At 35.2% G+C, this 22999-nt stretch overlaps 1 protein-coding gene across 3 annotated transcripts; it reads right to left on the bottom strand.

Annotated features, from left to right (window-relative positions):
• Positions 1-744: 744 nt before the first annotated feature.
• On the bottom strand, positions 745-22805 carry LOC138324907 (HBS1-like protein). 3 transcript variants are annotated; one of them, XM_069270140.1, is made up of 17 exons: positions 22665-22805; positions 20718-20786; positions 20023-20187; positions 19569-19703; positions 18398-18451; positions 9461-9791; positions 9192-9274; positions 8276-8435; positions 7752-7864; positions 7024-7140; positions 6199-6432; positions 5192-5365; positions 4482-4577; positions 4017-4120; positions 3473-3573; positions 2491-2635; positions 745-2333 (listed from the first exon to the last, which is right to left on the bottom strand). In XM_069270140.1, the coding sequence occupies exons 1-17, from the start codon at positions 22705-22707 to the stop codon at positions 2280-2282; spliced, it is 2178 nt and encodes a 725-aa protein (XP_069126241.1). In that variant the 5' UTR covers positions 22708-22805; the 3' UTR covers positions 745-2279. The 3 variants fall into 3 exon arrangements, 2 of the variants coding, with proteins under 2 accessions (XP_069126241.1, XP_069126242.1); XM_069270141.1 differs by having other exon boundaries at positions 22660-22795; XR_011208703.1 differs by lacking the exons at positions 745-2333; positions 2491-2635; positions 3473-3573; ... (7 more) ...; positions 9192-9274; positions 9461-9791 and adding exons at positions 12769-14419; positions 14819-17918.
• Between the last annotated feature and the right edge of the window lie 194 nt (positions 22806-22999).

Raw genomic sequence — 22999 nt, 5'->3', positions numbered from 1 at the left:
GTTTTTGATAGTGAAAAAATACCATTTGTCAGCGGTGGAGCATCTTTAAGCTTATATATTTAATTAGTTTCCCCTGATTAAAGACCAAAGATATATTTGTAGTTATCTCCCTTCCTGTCTTGTTGATGAAAGATACAGGTATATTTTATAGTTATCTCCCTTTCTTGTCATGTTGTGAAATGGATTCTCTCAATCAATTTTAGATGCAGGGTACTGGACTCGTGAGAGTAATCCAGGGATAGTAATATAAGTTACCTTGCCTGATTAATAGTTATCTCCCCTTCCTGTGCTGTTGATGAGAGCAACAGGTTGATATTGTAGTTATACAAAACACCTGGTAAGTTGCTTTGGTAATGAATGATATGTCTGATTATATTTAGGCTACCAGGATAATAAACGTACCCCATGTCTGACGACCAAGTCACGCATTGATGCTGACAACCAAGTCTTGCCATCACATGCATATTTATATGAGAACACAAAATTTTCAGGCATTTTTTTGTTGTAATCTCTTTAGTAGTGTGTCCTATCAGGAAATATTTCGATACAAACTTTTATGGCAAGTGTATGGGCACTTAATGAGAATGGTCACCAGCCCATATACAGTACAGTATAGAATTACTATAACTAGCAAGAAAGCAATACACAGGCCTATTGAACACTTGTCTTCTATGGCTGTCTTGATATATACCTGCATGTCCTTCTATAAGGATATTAACCCATAAAATAAACAAAACATCAACCTCAATTTTTACTCCAAACCATTTTATTGCCAAGTCATCCGTGCAGTGTGGTCATGGTAACATGAATCACAGAGGTCTTTTACTGAAAAAACTAATAGTTATCAGAGATATGATAAAACCGTTAAAGACATAACTTACATTCATCAGAAAATGATGGATTCTGGTAAAAATCAATCACATAACCTAGACCAAATCATATCACACATCAAGCCATACTTCAGACAAGAATTGTGGGTAATTATCCATACTAAGCCTGATAATATAATATTATTATCTTCATTGTTTTTTAATAAATTATATAAACCATTTCAGTTAGAAATACATCTTTAAGGTCAATTGGCTTTCACTAAAAGATCCTCTAGTCTCTATCCATATTCCGGTAACTATTGTCGAAGGAGAAACAAAAATGAACAGATAAAGATTGATTAACTTCATCAGTTGTCTTAAGACTTTGACAAGGCAACATAAAACAATAAAGAAATGTGGAATTATCAAAGAATATTTAGTGTTGTATTGGTAAAGAAAGAAGATGTAAGGGAATGCACATGGGTATCAAATAGAAGAAAAGCACACGCACATATACAGTATTCTCAAATCTTGTGGCAAAATATATTTTCAGTGTAAATTTTTAAAAGATTTAATTTTAATACATGTTTTATGTTATGGAGATATAACACAAAATTCTGAGATTACTCTTAACAACATGCGAACCAGTTCATGACAAAAAGCATACATGTACTCAGATTTGTATGTTATACCTCCAAAACATAAAACGTCTGATCAAATTAATTCTTCTACTTTGAATACTCCATCGGCAAAATAAATAGCTCTGACATTTAAAAAAAGTAAAGCCTTTTCTCACTTAATCTCTGCAATATATAGATGGGAGGCAATTGTTTAGACACCCAGCTGCTATTTATCAAGTAATATAATATCATATACCAATGATCAGAAATACTGATGAAAAGTAATAATTGTCATACATCTGTATCTTTTTCAAAAAGCAATCAATGAATTCTGGAACAAGCTTTACCATTCCATATGTAACAATAATCAAAACTAAATTTAACAACGCATTGCTATGTATTCACTACATAAATAAATAACATTTGATGCTGAACCAAAGCTTTATCATGTACCAGATCAGGGCCAACACTCCTTCATCCATGATTCATCATATCCATGATTGGGGCAAATACTACACATCCATATCCCTATGTAATATCCATACAGAGGGCCAACACTCCTTCATTTTCTGTTTCATATCCATGATCGGGGCGAATACTACACATCCATATCCCTATGTAATATCCATACAGAGGGCCTACACACACCATATGATCCTTTCCCCAGTCCATACATGGATTATAAGATTTGCAAATTAAGTGTAGCATCACTCCTTGAACACAAGTTGGGAGAAAGTCATTATGATTCCATGTTTAACACAGAATCATAAATTGTCTTTTAAAAGTAATTTAATTTTGTCTGTGTTTCTAAAATGTAAGAGAAATCCTGCCTGGTCTAAACTTTGGCAGCTCAGTATGCTGAAGCACCTTGTGTGTCGTCTGCTTTCATTTTGCTTTTTAGGATCTGCAACATAATAGACAGCCATTAATATAAAAATCTGAATTTTTGTAAAATTCTTAAGTAAGGTTAACCATGGTTTCCTCATTTCCATAATATTCACTGAATCAATATTGAAAATCAAATCTAGATCGATATCTGTCCAAGTACTTTGACCCCTTACCTCTTCCACCAAACCGGCCGCTATTGTAGAACCACTATACCGCAACATGAATCTCCCAAGGTCTTTAAAATCTTTATACAGCTCAAGACAGACTGGTCGCTCAAACTCGATCTCTATCACAGCACTGGAGTTCTTTGTTAGACACCTACATAGGAAACACATCTCAATGTACCAGATATAATACTATATACAGTTGTTAGCAAAACTGGGATACTAATAAAAAAAATATGTGTACAGCAATTAAACAATCTTTATAACATCAGATAATTTTCATGGTAGCAGAGTAAACAGTGTCTGTCCTGTTTCTTTTTGTGGTTTCTTGGTCATATTCTTAAATTTCTACCTCAAAATTTGATCGACTGAACTGTATAAATTTGATCATTCTGACAACAATTACTAAAATAATATAAATTATGTTCAGCTGAACAGCATTTACAATACACTGCATTCAAATGAAAATGAGGGGAAATCCTATAACACTATATGTATGTATGTTACTTACTTTGGTTTGTTTTTTAGAATCTCTCCTGAACTTTGTATGTTATCGGTACTTACTTTGGTTTGTTTTTTAGAATCTCTCCTGAACTTTGTATGTTACCGGTACTTACTTTGGTTTGTTTTTTAGAATCTCTCCTGAACTTTGTATGTTACCGGTACTTACTTTGGTTTGTTTTTTAGAATCTCTCCTGAACTTTGTATGTTACCGGTACTTACTTTGGTTTGTTTTTTAGAATCTCTCCTGAACTTTGTATGTTACCGGTACTTACTTTGGTTTGTTTTTTAGAATCTCTCCTGAACTTTGTATGTTACCGGTACTTACTTTGGTTTGTTTTTTTTTAGAATCTCTCCTGAACTTTGTATGTTACCGGTACTTACTTTGGTTTGTTTTTTAGAATCTCTCCTGAACTTTGTATGTTATCAGTACTTACTTTGGTTTGTTTTTTAGAATCTCTCCTGAACTTTGTATGTTACCGGTACTTACTTTGGTTTGTTTTTTAGAATCTCTCCTGAACTTTTGTTGAGCTGACTAACCAGCCGTTTGATGACGGCCGGTTCAGTAATGGATTGGTAGTGGAACACAACCTGTCACACAAATATTTTACTAAATAATTTAAAATCAATATATCTTAACTGAAGAACATGTTTATTCGTTTTATCGTAATTTTCTTGTCGATATTTATCTTAGTGAAATTTTCAAACTTATAACATGAATCTTTTCCTTGATAACATGGAGAAACGTTTTAAGTTGTGCCTAAATTTCATTTTAAATGAAAGTTGCGATAAAATATGTCTGAATCAAATATCATTTTTTCAGACTTTTATGAACTACACAACTAAGCTTAAGGTTGTTCATCCACTTGCCAGTAACTGTGTAGTCATACAGAATAAATAAGGAAGCTGCTGTGTATGTTCAATGGCAAATTTTTAATTTACATTGATGTCAGCATTTATATCCTCCACAATTAATTCATTAACAATGAATTAAACCCCCCGCCACACCCTCCAACAATGTCTGGTAGACCTACCATAAATCCTTTGGTAACAGGAATTTCTAAGTTAAATAGCACAACTCTAGCACGGATCCTCGTGGCACAGTGGATTGGATTGGCTGGATCACAAACTACACTTCCTGTCAAGATAAAAAGAAACAGGCAAGTAAATCAACATGTATGACACCATAGCTGGATAAAGGTTTTACTGTATGGGAGGAGAAGATATCCTCCAAAGAAAATGTTTCAATTTCCTATTTACATCAACGGAGATGAAACCAAAACCTGGAGAGAAACCCATCAGGTCAAGCAGGAGACCATTTCATTTCCAGAAATCAAATCAACTACAAAATGAACCAGTTATACTCAATCAATGAATTAGGATGTACACATCAATCATACACACATTGCAATTAGACAGAGTGTCAGAATGTTTTGACAAGACAACAAACGATTTAATCATCCTTATTTAGCCGAGATAAATGTAGAAGACAGACAAACCTAAACTGACGTTGGTCATGTCAATGCCCGTTAAAGTCAAGGTCACATGGTCCCCAGCGAATGCACACATTGCCGACAGGTCTCCTAACATCACACCTGTAACAAATACCAATCAAATAACATCACACCTGTAACAGATACCAATCAAACATCAAAACATTTATTAATTAAAGTCTATACAGGCAATATTTCTTGATGTGAAATTCAATATTTCTTCATGTGAAATTCATGTAAAAAACTTCATGTAAAGAAATATTGCCTGTGTAGGTAATTATCATGATGATAGATTTCCTTTGATAAATACAGACATTATCAAGTGATTTTAGAGGCCTTCCTCCTTCTCAAACATCTCACGATTGTTCCAAGTTTTTAACATCTGTCCTAATTACACTGGAGAACCAAAAGGTTTTTATTACCCAAAATACAAACACGGTTGAAGACATCTAAGGTGAATTCAAAATTGTATGTAGTAGCAAAATTCTCTCCATTACAGAAAAAGTTAAGCTTCATGAGAAAATATGATCTCCTGGAGTAAAGTTTATATACATCTGACTACCAGTTATATGAAATATTTGTTTCTGAACACACTTAGTGTTTTGTCGTGGTTCCATTTCAATCTGTCAAAAGTCCACAACAAACTCAGCATTTGGGATATATAAGACTCAATTGATAATGAAACACAGAAATACATACTACCTGTTCTAACATACCTTTGACAGTGGCCATTTCCCCGTACGGCATGACCTGGACCTTATCCCCTGTCTGGACTGACCCGGCTCCTACTCGGCCAGTCACACTGAACCCGGCTCCCATCCCTTTGAATACGTCCCCTACAGTCAGACGTAAGGGCTTGTCCAACTGACGGGTCACCGTCTTAAACTTATCTACAATTTAATGTGAAACATCATTTAGATGAAATAAACAAATGATGATCTATTTCATTATACACTGCAGAAATACTATATATATATAAAATCTTTATGTGAGTGGCTATGTGATATGAAATTTATTAAACAAGTTCAATAATTTGATATGTCACAAGCTTTAGTCCATCAAAGTATAAAGACTCGGCGAGTGGCATATTAAACTATTCAACAAGTTTGATAAATTTCATATTACATAGATACAATGGTAAGATTCTAACTATCATATAACTTTTATTAATAGAAATATAAGTAAAACATTTAATTCAATCTCTATATAAACAAGTAGAAATAGGCTCATGCAGATTTTATGTTTTAGTCCATGGAGACAATCCTGCGACGTCATATATTGAACACGACGTCATTATTACCTGTGAAATAACAATGGTGTGATTACACGTGTCTTATGATATTTATGAAAGGCTCAATGGACCAGTTATGTGATAAAAGACAAATGTATATGGTGACATTGTTCAATTGCTCTTAAGTGTATGTAATGCCACAGTATTTGGAGATGTTGGTAAAGTACGATTACCGTAGATAAATCCCAGCTTCTAGCGATTGTGACTTCATATTTTTGAAGAGATTTTTTTTATCACACATGTTAATCGGCGGAAGGTTGGACTAATCATACAGGGCCCACATCATTTTAGTACCTCAAAATCCTGGTATTATAAGCCATTATAAATAAGTACTGAAACTTTATCATATCTTTAAAAGCTAAAAGCCGCCTAAAACACAATCATGTTCTTAGATAATAAATATGTAATAGTTAGCAATCATCATAAATATACCTATCTGTTCCACCAGCGTGCTTCCCCGATACCAGGCGGAAAGCTGAGGCTCAGACACGGCCTTGGCCAGGTTTTCTCCACTTAGACCACTACACGGGATGTAGGATATGTCCGTATCTCGGTATCCCGCTGTCTTCAGGAAAGATCCGAGTTTCTTTGTCACCTCGTCATACCTCTCCTGTGACCATTTGACTGTGTCCATTTTATTTACCGCTACAATTAACTGTGACACACCTGTTAAAAGTCGCAGGTAAGAATAAAGTTAATTAAATCAAGTTTAGGGTGGTACTTTAATGAAATCTGATGAGTTTGAAGGATGATCAAGACAAATTCAAATTTTTCTAATATTGTTCATGCATCAATTGTGACATTTCTCAAAGAAACTTTTACAACATCCCTTGAAATATACCCATTTCTCCCATTTCCAATAGATATAGCACGTAAACGTAAATATTTGTGTCAAATTCAAACATGTCCCTATAAGCACTCCTCCTCCTTTTGAGTCCTCATTTTTAATTGCCCGTGCATACATAAAGACCAAAACTATCAAAACTGTATAGGTATTCACTTTCCTATGCAACAATTTCATCTTATTAAGCGCCTTTTTATTTTTTCAATTTTTTAAATGCACTTGGCGCTTATTGGGTCAAATATGGTACATGTAGTAAATCTAATCTAATTATTTCCATCTTTTACCAATAATTTCAATGTTAATTATTAATATCAAGGACAATAAATAGTTCCTATCAGGTAAAGAAGACTCTAGGAATCTAGAAACCATTACCTATATTGCACTGTTAATATTCTTGTCTATTCCGAACCTACCCAATGATCTGGCCAGTAGTGCGTGTTCTCTAGTCTGACCGCCCGTCTCAAAGCCAGTCTCAAACTCCCCGCGGGCAGCGTTCACTACCAGGATACCAACATCAGCCTGGGCTGTCCCTGTAAACACAAAAGGAAATATCTTGAAAGGTAGAACTTTTTGTGCATTGAATTGTGATAACTCAATACTTTATATACAAACACTTTGTATGGAAACTTCATCTCATCTCATCTCTTCACAACCAATCTATCTAAACTATCATGAGAAACTAATGCTTAGAAATGAAAGTACAGAGACATATGTAACCCTGCCTCCACGTTTTTTAGTTTATTAGTTATTATTAATTAAACATTCTATTAACAGCCAGAGTCAGGTAAGGATATACCAGGTTTATTGGTGGAGGAAAGCTACAATACTCGGAGAAAAACCAATGACCTACGGTCAGTAGCTGGCAACTGCACCACATAAGGTTCGAGCTTGCGACCCAGGGGTGGAAGGCATGTGGTAATATGTTGAGACATCTTAACCACTCAACCGCCACAGCCTCCACGTACCAAATCCAGACAGGACGGCACAGGATGTATTGTATGTATAGTTGCATCACTGTGTGGCGGAGGAGGGGGTTAGTTCCTTGTACAAAAAGCCATGATAGAGCTTTGTAAACTTAACAAATTTTGACATTCACTAGATATACATTGTGCCTGTATTACATCAGTGTAGTGATATTTACCTGTTATCATATTGGGGATAAAGTCTTTGTGTCCTGGAGCGTCCAACAGAGTTACAGCTTTCTTTGGAGTTTCAAACTTTGTCTGAGCAATATCCATGGTAACACCACGAGATCTGTATACAAAAAGTTGGCAGCTGAGATGAATATTATAATACCCATGGTAACATCAGATCTACACATTAGGAAATAGAATCATCTAACACACTAACATGATCTAAACTTACCGAAATCAAGTAAATTCCACATCTATATTTCCATTTTTTGTTTGCTTCACAGTACAAATACTCCCCCCACCCCCTGCATAAAAATTGTATTAAGATGCCTAAATATTTGTGTATCACAACAAATATATACATACATCTGTACTTTGTCAGGGTCAGGGCACCCTGGGGTCATCTGTCTGAACATTATTGTCCTCGTTTAGAAGGGCTCATATATAGTTTCATAAAACAGAATTTCCCCAAGAAGTTGAACAAATATCCTACAACGCAATCCATAAACATTTCTAATTTCGAATGACTAACCTCTCCTCCTCGGTCTCGTCCAGCACCCAGGCGAAGGCGAAGGAGCCTTTACCAACCTTCTTAGATTCCTGTTCATATTTATGCATTGCCTTTTTGTTAACCATGCCTAACTGGAATAACAAATGGCCCATCAGGGTACTCTTCCCAGCGTCAACATGGCCTGTCGAACACAAAGATTACTACTGTACCATATTTGGATATTTCGTTAAATACACGTTTCCGTATCCCTGCCGTATTTCTATCGGCTAAAACTGAATATAATTGTGGTAGAAACAGGTCACACTACTCGTGGTTGTTGAATATTGAATTTATTCAACACTCGCTAAAGCTCGTGTCTTTTATAACTTTTAAAAAATAACTCACTCGTGTGAAATAAATTCATTATTCAACAACAACTCATTGTGTAACCTCTATATATGTCATTTACAAACACATTTTTAATGTAATAAAGAGGAAATATCTCTTTTAGATTTTTATTGTACTTCATATAACAAATTTAACCTAAATATTTCTGATACTATGTTATATACATATAACGAATTATGCTTATACCGAAGTTATTTTCATGGTCCCCAGAGGTTCGTAATAACTGTATAACTTAACAAAACCAATCCTTGTCTAATCTGAATGCCTGTCATCTGGTTTAGACATGTTACACTATATTATCTTCTCAGCATCGACATGGCCTGTTCAGGACACAAGTTCATAGATTACTCTATCATTCCACACCAGTACGGCAAAGCTAAAATAATGCGATTGAGAGAAATAGAATCTTAAACTTCAAAGTTAAAATCATGCAATTGAGAGACGTAGAATTTTAAACTTCAAAGTTAAAATAATGTGATTGAGAGAAATAGAATCTCAAACCTATGCCAATAGAAAAACATTAAACAGACTGTTAAACTTCAATAGTTACCTATAACGACCATGTTGAGAAGCTCTTTGTCTCCCTGCCGTCTGTCGTATTCTTCTTTTAATCTCGCCTTATCCTGCTTTGACCTGTCAAAGATTTTTCAACAATTTATATAGATGTAAGCAAGGTCACGGTCACATTAACCAGGAGCACTGAACTCAGCAAGGTCACATATATACCAAGACAAACCAGAAATATCTTGTTAACTTGATGTTTGGATGTATTACATATAATGTATATTACAGGTAGGATATATTGTAAGCTATACTTACTTTGATGCACTCTTCGTCACCTGAGGTGTTGATGCCTCTTTCTTTGGAGTCTGTACAGGTGTCCTATCAGAGTAACCGACCAAAGACTCCGCGGCTTTCTGTGACGGGGCCCCATCGGGAATGTCCTTATCATTATCCGTCCTTACATCACCACTGGCCTTCGAGGGCGTGGCCTCGGTCACATTGGGCTCCAACCAACTCACAGGTACTTTATCATTTTTAATACTAATTTGGGATACAGCTGTCGCTGTATCTTGCTCAGGTTTTACAGGTGACGGCTGTTTCTTCACTGGCGTCTTAAGTTCTACTGTTGGGGGGTTGGGTGCAAAATCTAAAACATATACAGCATAACTTTGAAAACATTTCACAATGTTTGAGACATATACATGTATATCAAAGTATACTTAAAGGTATTAAATAAAAGCTTACATTGAAATCTCATACAGAGTGAGAAACAATTACACTTACCATATTCGACTTAATAAGCATCTAAGTCACTTAAATAATTGAAAAGAAAATAAGGCACTTTTTCATATATTTATATATATAAGACATAATAGTCAAATGAACAATGTATTTTTCTCTGTTTTCTTTCACTCTCCCTTTGAATTTAATTGAAACATTGGAAAACCCAAGGTGGCAACTTCAAAATATCAAAATCTGGGTTGCCTATACTTGTTGGCCATGTTTTATGCAAAAGTTAGGGACCCTAATATGAAATATACATGACAAAGCTAGGACACCCTCAATACTCCAGGGGTTACTATCACTGTTGTAATATCCACCCCTGAACTATGTCAAAGCAAAATTGAAGACTCTGTGAGCGACAACAGATGAGACTGCTAGTTTGGTCTTTTAATGAACATCAAAACAATTGAATAACAATGATTCACTGAGGTTGACAGTATGGCTATAGAGTTAGAGGAAGACTTTGTAGGTCTGTGATTGTTTGTTGTTTTCTCTTGAAATGCCCTCAGTTTTAATTCAGTATGCCATAGGAGTGGATATAAAGCCAAGTGATAGTAACCACTGCATTATCAAGGATGGATAAAGGATCAAGGAAACTTTAGCGAAAACTCAGAGGTCGGATAACCTCCTTTAGAAAGTTCCTGTTAAATACTGAGAAAAACTTCACCCAGCTTGTTGTCTCCACTATAAGTTATCATTTCTTTCAAATAGTCAAAAGAGACAGTAACATTCAATACACATTAGTGGGACTGGTGAGTTAAGAAAATGCTAAGCAGTCCCTAATTATACTGTTTCTGATTTACTTTTATATAGAGACAGTAATTAGTGACAAAGGGGATAAATCAATCAAGAATGTAAGTATTAACGTGTTGACCTGATTTTTTTTCTCTTTTTTTTTTGGTTCTGTTTCTGTATCTTATCTTGTCTTTGACATACCCTATTCTAGATTCCTGCTGTAGAAAAATGATAGATATTTGATAAAGATGTCTTCAGTACTTTCTGAGAAACAGTGAATGCATCAAGAGATTTTCATGTCCACCATTGCTATGTCTTTATCAGTCAAATGAAAGACGGCCGATTCTACATAAATACTTTCTGCAATTTTGTCAAATCTTTGTGATGGATACATATACAAGCAACATCAAGAAAGATCCTTTAAATACTTCTGAGAAACAGCAGTAACAAACTATAACTAGAACTGCACAGTCGCCAGATTATGGCCGACTACTACTCCCCGCTGCACAAATAACTCTATTAAAAGGGGACATTGCAGAACCCTACATAGTTAACTCAACTCCTCTTTATGTCAAGGTTCTGTGTACCAAATTTTATCAAAATCTGTCAAATAGTTTAGGAGGAGTTCACCGGACAAAGTTGTGTCTACAGACAGACGAACAACCTGATTCCAGTATAATTATCAAAATCCAAGATGGCTGCTTATCAGACATGTTTTTTCCCTATCCCTCACAAAAAACAATATGCACAACTAGGAACCATTAAAAGTAAAGCCACATATGCATCTGAAAAACATTCCTTCAGCACTATCTGAAACAAGAGGCCTACAGGCCTTAACAGTCACCGGAGTTCGGATACAAAATGAAACAGACATATAAACACTACATATTGGTCAAACAGGCCCTTGAAGTCAGTCAGTGATTTTATAAATTTGACTTTTTAATCTATGAATATTATTTGGTTTCACAAATCAGTGAATTCAGAAGAAAGATTTAAGAAATTTTAGCCATTTTGACCCCTTTTGGCCCCACACCTCTGGCCCCTAGGGGTCAGCCAGGACCAATATTGATAAGATAAAATGTTATCTTAGGCTGATAATTCTAACCCAGTTTGATTCAATTCCTATGAAAAACTAAGCAAATAATGTTCATAAATGTGTTTTTCCTATATGAACTTAAGTAAATTTTAACCCCCTCCCCAGGGGAAAATCTGAGATCCCAGGGCCATGAAATTCACAATTCTTGTAAAGAGTCTTAAAACCTTTCAATCTATGAGGAGTATTTGGTTCCATCAAATCTGTGAATTCAAAAGAAGATTTTTGAAATTTTAGCCATTTTTACCCCTTTTGGCCCCGCCCCTCTGGCCCCTGGGCATCGACCAGGACCAATATGGATATGATATTAAAGGGACATGAACCTTAAATAATTTGTTCTGTATGCTTAGAATTGGTTTTCAGATGTTTATTGAATATCTTATTACAATCATTGGTTATCTAAAACGACAGGAAAACGTGGGGAATACCTACCTCAAAAATGATAAAAATAGACCGTCATATTCTATATTTGGAACACAAAACGAAAGCTGGCCGAAAGCGAGGTTATACTGAACAACAAACTTGCTGACATGACAAGGAATATTAGTTTTCCACATTTTAAGATAATTTTCTAATTTACGATGGTTGAGAAATTAAGTTTAAGCTATATGTTATAAAATTATTTGTATTGATAGCGTAAGAATGATAAGTCAAAAGTCAAACGAGACTTTTCATTCGATAGGGCACCGCGAAGAGAGGACTTATTGCACATATGTACATCACGCAAGTATAAAGTGGGGAATTGCTCCCATCTCTTGCATTTCTGTGATCCATTTATATTTACCTACTTTCCCAATCGCGCACGTTACTGACTCTTGACGTACACTGTTTTCTATCAGAATTCGTCTGTGTTCGCTTCATCCACGTTTTTGACCCACCATTTTGTTTACATATGTGCTGTGCTTTGTGGGAGGTCACTAAAGTTCAACACTACTAAATTCGACCGGGCCGGTTCAAAATACAGAAAGATGGAATTTCCATTTTAATTATTTTATATGACACATTTGCACAATAACTGATATATATTACTTAGTAAGGTATCTGACACATCGTAAATAGGTATTTTACTCAAATTTACATGGTTAATTATGTTCATGTCCCTTTAAAATGCTATTTCAGGTAAGTGATTATAATCCAGTTTGACTATTTTCCTATGAAAACTAAGCAAATAACGTTCATAAATGTGTTTTTCCTAAATAAACTATAGTAAACTTAACCCCCTGAAACTAGGGACCCCAGGGTCATATAATTCACAATTCTTTAACAGGACCTAAGAACTTTCCATCTATGAAGAGTATTTGATTCTACCAGTTCCAGAATTTCAGAAGACGATTTATCAAGTTTTACCATATTTGACCCCTTTTGGCCCCACCCTTAAGGCACCTGGGAGGGGTCAGTCATGGACAATTTGCTAATAGGATTTAATGGCCATTTTATAGGGATAATTCTGACAGCATTTGACTAATTTCCTATTACAAATGACCAAATAATACTAAATAATGTGTTTTCCTTATAATAACTGGAGTTAACGTAACCCCCTCCCCAAGGGGAGACCTGAGACCCCAGGGTCATATAATTCACAATTTTTGTAGAGGGCCTTGAGACCTTTCTATCCATTAAGAGTATTTGATTCTACCACATCTGTGAGGAGAAGAAGATTTTTGAAATTTTAGTTAATTTAACCCCTTTTGGCCCCTCCCACAGCCCCCTGGGGGATGGGGGTCATATAATTCACAACTTTTGATTGGTCTTATGCCTTAGAAGGTTTGTGCAAAATTTCATTGAAATTGAATTGCTTCAGCAGTTTTGGAGAAGAAGTCGAAATGTAAATTGTTTATCGTCGCATGACGGAGGATGACGGACAAAAGGCGATTAGAATAGGTCACCATGAGACTTTGTCTCAGGTTACCTAAAGAGTGGTAACAAATTTCAACTATCAAAATCAAAGATAGATGATTGTTTGCCATATTCATCTTGCTGATGGATCTGAATTAGTACCAAAATGCAATATGCATAACAAGGACCAAGGACAGTCTACATATACTTGAGACAGACCCCTTTCCATGCTTTCTGAAAAACAGTTATAACAAAAATTGTTTTAGGAACTGACAGATGACAGGTGATTTGAAAAGCCCTCCATGTGATGATGGTTGGCTAACAACAAACTTCAATAGCGAAAATTAATAACTGATGATGCTTTCAGATTGTTACCAAAATGGCTTAAAATGTATACATACAATCAAGGACATACAAAAATTTGAGAATGGACGGGACGCAAGAACAGATAAAATTTCTTCAGTACTTTCTGTCAAATGTTGAATCAACTGTTTATATCCGAGACGGATTTAATTTACTAGTAGGAAAATGAAACAACAGATTAAGTATGTTCAAAATTTCTTTTAATAGAAAAATAATATACAAAATTACAAAAAAATATTGACACATTAACAACAAACTCACATAAAAGTGATCCTTTGTAAGAATAAAAGCACTTTTATATACAGCTACAAAATATTTGGATGATCACTTTTTAGTAACAATAATATTGCATGCACTTAAATCAGAGTCAAAACACACCTGAGGAAAACTCAACTCCGGCTAATATTAAAGGACTTCAGAAACTTACAGTCTCAAATCGACAATGTCAGTAAGTTAATACTGACCTGTTTTCCGAAGCAAAATATAAAGGTTTCTTAAAAAACATTAATAACATCAGAAAATACATACCGATGACCTAAAATAAGGTTACGACCCAAACATATGCAAGATTTCCTGCGTAATATATGAAAACAGTGGAGAGTCAATTCGCTGTTTTGCCGTCTGGCGCAGTGATAGTCAACTACCGCGCGGTATTTAGGACGACGGCGGGAAACATAAGACGACCCGCGTTATGAAAATAAACATTTTATTTATTTTAATCAAATCGTTCAGAAGGTGATGATAAATGTAGTAATAACGAAAAGTTAATAGCTTTTGCGACTCTACAAAATTATCGATCTTGTTCTACATTCCCATTTTAAAAATTAAAAGCCGTTTCGGAAAGGTAGTGGGTTAATACTGACCTGTTATACGGAGCAGTGTTAACATATAAATGGCTGTGTAACATTTGTACTGTATACTGTAATCTGATTATTCTCACTCAGTTTCATATAAGGATCTGACAACATCCCATTAAGGTGACATTCTGATGGCCTTTCAAATTGACCAATTAAATTGTTACAGTCAAATTTCATGACAGGTAGGAAATAGTAGGATCTATCAGAACCATTTTCCTTTTTGTAGTCATTTTGCACAAAGAGCACATTTTAGCTACATATCTTTATGCTGTGACGTTTTCAGTAATAAAACCAGGTGGGTTTGATTTTATATAGTTAAACAGCCTGGGGTCATGTATGGATCCTCCTCGATATTCCACGGGTTCCGATCTATCTCATAGTGAAATTGAAGGCAGTTCAGCGAAAAACATTCGAACAATCACAGGCTAGCAAAGATTTATACGGCTCTTTTGACATCAAATGACTAAATTAACTGTTCTATTTTGTTGCCTTCAGTTTTACTATGAAATAGTCCAGGGGTGTAGAAATCTAAGTGATCGGAACTCCTGGAGTATCGAGTATGTGTAAGGATGTGCCAGGTTTGTTGGTGGAAGAAAGCAGTAGTACCCAGAGAAAAACTACCAACCAGCAGTCAGTACCTGCCAATTGCCCCACATGGGATTCTAACTCGCAACCCAGAGGTGGAGAGTCTTTGGTAATATGTCAAGACATTTTGACCACTCGGCCAAGGCGGCCCCTACTAGGTGGGTTAAAAGTATGAGTCATCAGAATGTGACCTTGAATTGAAGGTCATCAGATCCTCTATGAAACAGACTGAAATGATAAGGATCTGGATTTTAATAAGACTATATAACACAGGGAACTGGCACAAATTTCTAACCAATAGTATTTATATATATATTATAGTATAAAAACTGTTGGTTCGAAATTTGTGCCAGGTCCCTGTGCTATATATTATATAACATGAAGTATTTGTTGCGTAGAAACACCTTTACTAGTGAACATTTGTAAACACATTTTGATTATGGCGGAGCTTCAGGATAGTATTGGAATGACACGAAAGATCACCGATATGTGCCTGATATGAATACATGTATATAGAACATATTGCTGCTTTATTAATTACCAATATTAATTGAGATCAAATTGACAATGGAGTCCAGATAGTAGGAGATTTCAACATCACTGATTTCTTTCAATCAGGATGTGCACCAAGTCCTACTTCCATTTCCAAGATCTTGTAACTATATTTTCTTAATAATCATGCTATTGAAATTAGATACAGTAAATATCAAAAAATCTAAAGGATTACTAATTATCAAAACAATGATTAAAGATGAAGATGAAATGAAACTCATCAAAATATTTCAGATGATCTAGACTGATCTAGGAGGAATCTCTGTACTTACTGTGGAATGATCTTTCAATGTACAATTAATAAAATAATAAAAATTGTGACGGCGTTTTTTATCATTATCTATGTACATGTACATCTTTGTTTTACAGCACAATTGATTACATTTTCATGCACCAACAATATTCTGTTACGTACCTAGTGTTCCCACATAATACAATTTTTTACCAAAAAATTTAAAATTCAAAAAATAAATTTGAAGATCATGTGTAAGGCTTTAACCAGTCCAGGTCTATCGCCCGCTGCGTGTGAAGGCTCGAGTTTGTTTTTGCTTCACCAGATCATCTGGTGATGGTGTTGAAAAATCAAATGGTTTGATAATTTCATTTTCCTTTATAAAATTTTCCTTCACTTGAGACATTTGTACTTGGTATGAAAACTTTGGAAATCTCAATGGTTTTGTTGTTCCAGGTCGCTTTGAACAGACATTAGAAAAAGATATTGTTTTTGCCAGAACGGACGGTGAAACCTTTTGTATCTTTTCCATTAAATCTGTGTTATCATCAAGAAATAACTCTACATTAGTATTCATTAACGCAGAAAACTGATCACTTAAAACACTTTCATCGACAGTGGAATCCATCCTCTGTACCAACGAGACAGGTTGCACTTTCCTACCGGCTGACAAGACGGCCCCACTTCCTGTTTCTAGTCTTTTTGATCTACTTTGATTTGTCAAATCAGATAAAGTATTTGTTTTTGTTGATTTTTGCTGCTGCGTTGTCAATTCCCGAAGAGACTTTACACTTGGTACCGGTCCTTTTTGTTGAGGTGTTTTATTACTTTTGGCTAAGTCGGCCAGAGAAAGACCAGACATTTGACCAATCACAGCGTCTGTTGTAGCTGCTTTTTTGGCTGCTCCCTCCGTTGTTGTTTTGTGTTGACTTGCTAAATCAGCCAATGATTTCCCAATCTTACTGGATGGTTGACTTACTGTTGATGCTGATTTCGGTGGACCTGATGATTTTGCTGCCAAATCAACAAGTGAAACTTTGGTATTGGTATTAGCCCTGGTCCCCCCTGCTAGATTTGACTGTGACCTTTGACCTGCCAGGTCTGCTAGGGACACTCTCGACACTTGTAGTTTACTCTTTGTGACCGCATTAGGTTTATTTCCAGATTGTTTTTTATTGATCAAATCTGTGAGCGACAGCCCTGATGACTTGTTAGATTCTCCAGTTAGCTGTGTTCCTGCCAATGACGGCTCACCCTTTTGGGTTCCACTAGCTACAGCTTGACCAGCTTGCTGGCTCAGATTTGCCACATTAGCCTTTCTTTCTATACTTCCTGATTCTTTCTTTCCCTCTAAACTTTTTTTTACATCTGGCTTTGCCAGGGAAGCCAGACTGACCCCCTGTCTGGCAGCACTGTGTTGTTTAGCAAGGTTGGACAATGAAAGTCCTCCTAAGCCCTGGGATTGACCTTGTAACCCGACCTTGCCCTTGGGTTTTGTAGGGTTACATGATACAAATGCACCTGTTGTTAACGAGGAGTCAGCTGATTCTGAAGTTATTTGGTGTGTTTCACCTTTTTTCGGAATATCTGTTATAGGGCTTTCAACAGATGGAGAGAGTTTACCAAACTTCAATATTCCTAAATTTTTGTTCTGATATGATAGAAAATGTGTTTTTTCTGGAGATTCAGATTCAAGTGACTCCATAAAACTATCTAAGTCATCATCATCATCATCGCCTTACCTTACAGACGCCGAAAAGGGAGGCAATCACACACCAGCACCAAGGGAGATAATTCATAACAAAACCCGGCAGCCAAGGAAACAGCACGAGAGAATGAAGAAGAAAGAAAGGCAACTAGTTAAGCAATTTCTAATGATAAGCATGTAAAGAATAAATACCTATATCTTAAGTCTGAATAATTTATCTCTATTCTGTATTATGGTCTCTTTATATGCCAGAGCATTTTTGTTTCACATTAAAACATCAAAGTATTTCATTAGAATTTCTGAGTAAGAAAAAAAAAAAAAAAAATCAACAATGTTTTCAATGTTGTTTTTCTTAACCAAACTATCTCATTCTCTATATCGCCACAACAGATTTATCTCCATTATGATTACTTTGGGCGGTTTATCAATCCTCTAAATTTTATCTCCCAGTATAATTTTAGTGTAGGTTTATATCATCTATCGGCACTAGTAACAGCAAAGCGTTTACCTTGTGATCTGTTCCGCCGATTTTGTCTCGGCTGTCTCTGTGGTTTAGGGGCATCTGTAACAAAAACATAAAACTGTGTAAAAAAAAACAAAAAATTATCATGACATATCTTTTTACTCTTTACAACTTTTCATATAGCATGACTTTTTATATATATATAAATAACTTACATTTCTTTATTTTGTAGATTATTTATTGTCAACATATGATTGCAGTTTTGTTTGATTGATGTATCCGACAAGTTACAACTATCAATAAGATTTGCAGAAAGATAAAGATCACAACAGTAGATTAGGCCAAACAACCGGCAATCTGTGGTACCATATAGTGGCAGCTTGAGAAGATGTCATTTGTAAATCGTGGAGGACCACAAAGTTCCTACTAATTTTCTAAGATTAAAAATTAAGATGTTTTATTTACTGAATTTTGAAATTGCGATTCAACTTTGAATGTCTGTAACACTATTTAATGTGAGGCTCTAAGCCTGTGAATTCTGTGTAATCAGAACAAATCTTTTAGTGAAGACTTTCTTGAATCTTTCTATGTCTTTACTACCATCTTATGATAACAATGATTTGGAGACTGGCTTTTCTCTCATACTTGACAGGTTAATCCCCCAGTTGCTAGGGAAAAGATAACTCTGTCGACAGTTCACATGTGCAAGACAATGATGTGATGTCATCATTACATGGGGTGACTATTGTCTATGACGTCATGAATTTTTGAAGCATTGCAACGTTCCTATGATGGCGACATTATCAAAATATTTCATTGAAGTATGGGAGGAAAAGAATCAAACATTGGTCTGTCAGGTGGACAGGATATCTCAACCCTTGTGAAAGATTTTGACTGTAAACCCGAGGCTTCCCAAAGTATGACAGCCAAAATCTTTCACTCGGGTTGAGATATCTTGTCCACCTGTCAGGCCCATGTAAGATTCTATTAGTCTTTCCCCTTAACCTACAGTCTGTTTTAAGTAATTCGTTGAGACTGGCTTGTCTTTCCCTTTCACATACTGTCTGTTTTAAGTTATTCATTGAGACTGGCTTGTCTTCCCATTTACCTACTGTCTGTTTTAAGCAATTCGTTGAGACTGACTTGTCTTTCCCCTTCACATACCGTCTGTTTTAAGTAATTCATTGAGACTGACTTGTCTTTCCCTTTTACCTACCATCTGTTTTAAGTAATTCGTTGAGACTGGCTTGTAAGTCGAATTTGTTTTTGATGATTGTCTGATACAGGATGTGGTCTGGAGTGCTATCACCAAGAATATTGCGTATTTCTTCTAAACAAGAATTCAACTTAGCTGAAAAAAAAAATAATGAAATTACTGAATATATATAGTTTCAGTTTGTGAAAACTCTTCCTTGACCATTTAAAATAGTAAAGTATACTAATGACAGATAATCATTTTCATATTAGATATTAAACATCATGTTCCTTGTTATTAGGTCAGGTTTTTTTGCAGCCTTAATTCAAATTTTCAATCGTAACTTTTTCCATGTCCCAAAGGTAATACTTTTTGTAGCTATAACAGTTATTCAATCTTACCATATGTACAAAGCAAAGGTCAGGCCTTTTGTAACCATAATTAAACCTGACCTCTTTACAACAGGGATTCTTACCTTGTTCCACGTCACTGAGATCTGGTTTTTTGTAGCCCTGGGAGTCATTAAGAGATGGTGCATCTGTGTCGCTGTCAAATCCTTCTTCCTCCTCGGGGATCTTCTCATTACCCATGTAGTTAGAGAGGTCAAAGTCTTTCTCACGATTAAAAGTAAACTGGGCCGCTATAAAGATAAACATTATCATATATCCATTGTATTTAATCTTTCTATATGATAAATGTAAAATATTTCCTTTATCAAATCACTATATACCAGCACATTTATAAGTTTAATTTATGTATCACTCATTCACAGATATATATATTAATACTTTAAGAACATGCAACATTTTATATATCTGGTCCCAAAGTAGATATTCCATCTTTGCATATTACAGAGCTATAATTAGCTCCCTTGCAAGTAGATATGCATTGTGACTTAATTATTTTGTGAGCGCAATTCATGTCATTTTCTGAAAAAATTATGACGTTGCGTACGCTTGCAAACACATGACATCACAATCAATACCTACCCGCAAGTGAAAATACCACTGTAATATGCAAATACAGAATATCTAATGCTGAACTCTATAGTAGCTACCCGGTAAGAAGTAATTAAATGTCACAGTTAAGTTAAAATAGCCACATAGGTCGAGATGTCCTTTTAGCCATTCCATCAGAGTTATACTACACAAATGTACATGTGGTACTCACCAGTGCCAGGAGAAATACAGTAGTTGTCTTCCACAGAGTGTCCCAGGTAGTCGTCATCATCATAACACTCTGAAATCATCATAAACACAAATATAGTCAGATATATGGAAAATATATACATGCAGGGTTCTCGTTAAAAGCCGATTGCCGGCAAAAACAGACGTCTATTTCCTTGTTTACAACCGGCTATTTTAGTCAGAAATAAGTATTGACAACCATGGGGACCTGTGACCCCCAACCACCTATTATTTATTTTGAACCATCTATTAAAAAACTTAGTGAGAACCCTGTACATGTATTGCCAGTTATATTTTTTAGTTTAAAATTGTGCTATAGTGACTGGATCTATATCTATATGTCAATTCCTGATATCGAGTGTGACAGTAGGTGGCTTCTTGTAGATTCCTATAGAGGGCAGTGCCGAGACAAATCCAGGACACTAGACAGAACTATGGAATATCCCATTGCATTTGTTCCAAATGTCCTAGTATCATTCTGAATCAAGTTGAAATTAGTTTCTGGTTACTAACGTAGCAATGTACTAGATCAAATTACTTTTTAAATTCTTATAATTAAGGGTGATGACATAATTAAGTCATCATTCTTTCTGTGTTAGATTATATGAAATTCATATTTTAAAAACAAATGCATCTGTTTCCATTCTTCCTTTCTATTACCAGGTATATGAAATTGACATTTTAAAAACAAAATGCTTCTGTTTTAATCTAAAATTCAAGGACCTGTGATTTAGTCAATATAGTATACAAAATGGACATGTCATATGGACATTTATATATATTATCCTCGATACTCCACTACCAGGGGTTAACTATTAGTCTTATATACAACTGTCTTTATATCCACCCCCCTGGAAATGCAGGATTATGTGAAATGAAAATGGATAAAGTTGTTTTCAAAATTTGTATCAAAAAAGGGCGTCATCATTTTCAGATAGCCATATAACTGATTGAAGTCTTGTTTTTGTGTGTGAACTATTGAATTCTATTATCTCACTTTGCAATAAAGTGACAAATTAGGTGCTCTCCATAGATAGTGTATAGCCATCAGGGAAATTTAGTGCAAATGTCATGATTGATTGACTTTTATCTGTGGTCTGTTTTTAGCCCCATAGTAAACAATAGAGGTGATTTTGTTTGTGACTTTTACAAACATTTAGATTATGAAATTTGTTTCCATTTGAGTAAGAATATGGAAAGTTGTATTAGTGATGATGCCATGTAAAAATTTTGACGCCCTTTTTTATACCAATGTTTAAAATAACTTTATCCATTTTCATTTCACCGAATCCTGCATTTGCATAACAAAATTATCCCTCAAATACAGGAATGTTACTCAAATGCAGGACTATTCTGCATATACGGGAGTGTCCCAAACCTAATCTTAAACCCTAGAGTATCGAGGATGTATGTATATTTCCGAGGAATGATATAAAATGATGACGTATCAGGCTGCATGAGCCTGCTTATGATCAGTCATCACTGAATTATACCAGACCAGTGCACTATATATATATATGTAGACATGTTTTGAGGTGAGAGCAGGATGTGAAATTTCAAAGGGAGTTCTTTTAGTGTTTTTTTAAGGGTTTTTTTCGGTGCAGTCTTAAAAAGATCAAAGTTGTTTAGTTTGGTATTTCCAGCTGAAAACCTTTTTGCAGTGTCAGTGTATTACAGTGATGAATAAATATGAATGCGTGTAATTTTATGTAGACAGCGTATTTGATCAGTTAAATAAATCGTGTTTTTTTTCTTTACCCCTATTTGACTTTCAAATTTCTCTATTTGTGACCTAATTTAGACCTAATCGTCTACATAACACTAACAGAGTTGAGACTCCTTCCAGTTCTTGCAATTTCAAAATGATTGAATCATGAATGAGTGACACCAAGCATATAAATCAGTGTATTCCATAAGAATGTTACCATACCATCTTCGTAGTTCATAGTCCGAACATTTCTATGCCGGGCCATGATTACACGAGTATTTGGGCAATATCGATTAGGCTAACTCATTTCAACCACGAAATCTGTTCAGTCTGTGTAGGCCGCCATATTTCCAATGAAATTTGCAATGGCGCTTATTTTCGTACGAATATTTATATTTATATTCAAATTCCATTCACAATATTCTCTTCCGATTCAAATCCTTTAAGATTCTGCTTCGCATGAAACAAGAGGTTATTACAAATATATGTTATCTGTAGATATGTTTTCATTATTTTAAAAAAAAATACGAAGCTAAATATATTCGGAACTCCTTAAA

This window comes from Argopecten irradians, chromosome 6 (assembly GCF_041381155.1).
Source record: "Argopecten irradians isolate NY chromosome 6, Ai_NY, whole genome shotgun sequence".
NCBI lineage: Eukaryota > Metazoa > Mollusca > Bivalvia > Pectinida > Pectinidae > Argopecten > Argopecten irradians.
Note: the sequence above shows the minus strand (reverse complement) of the source record. Positions and strands in the feature narration are given on the sequence as shown.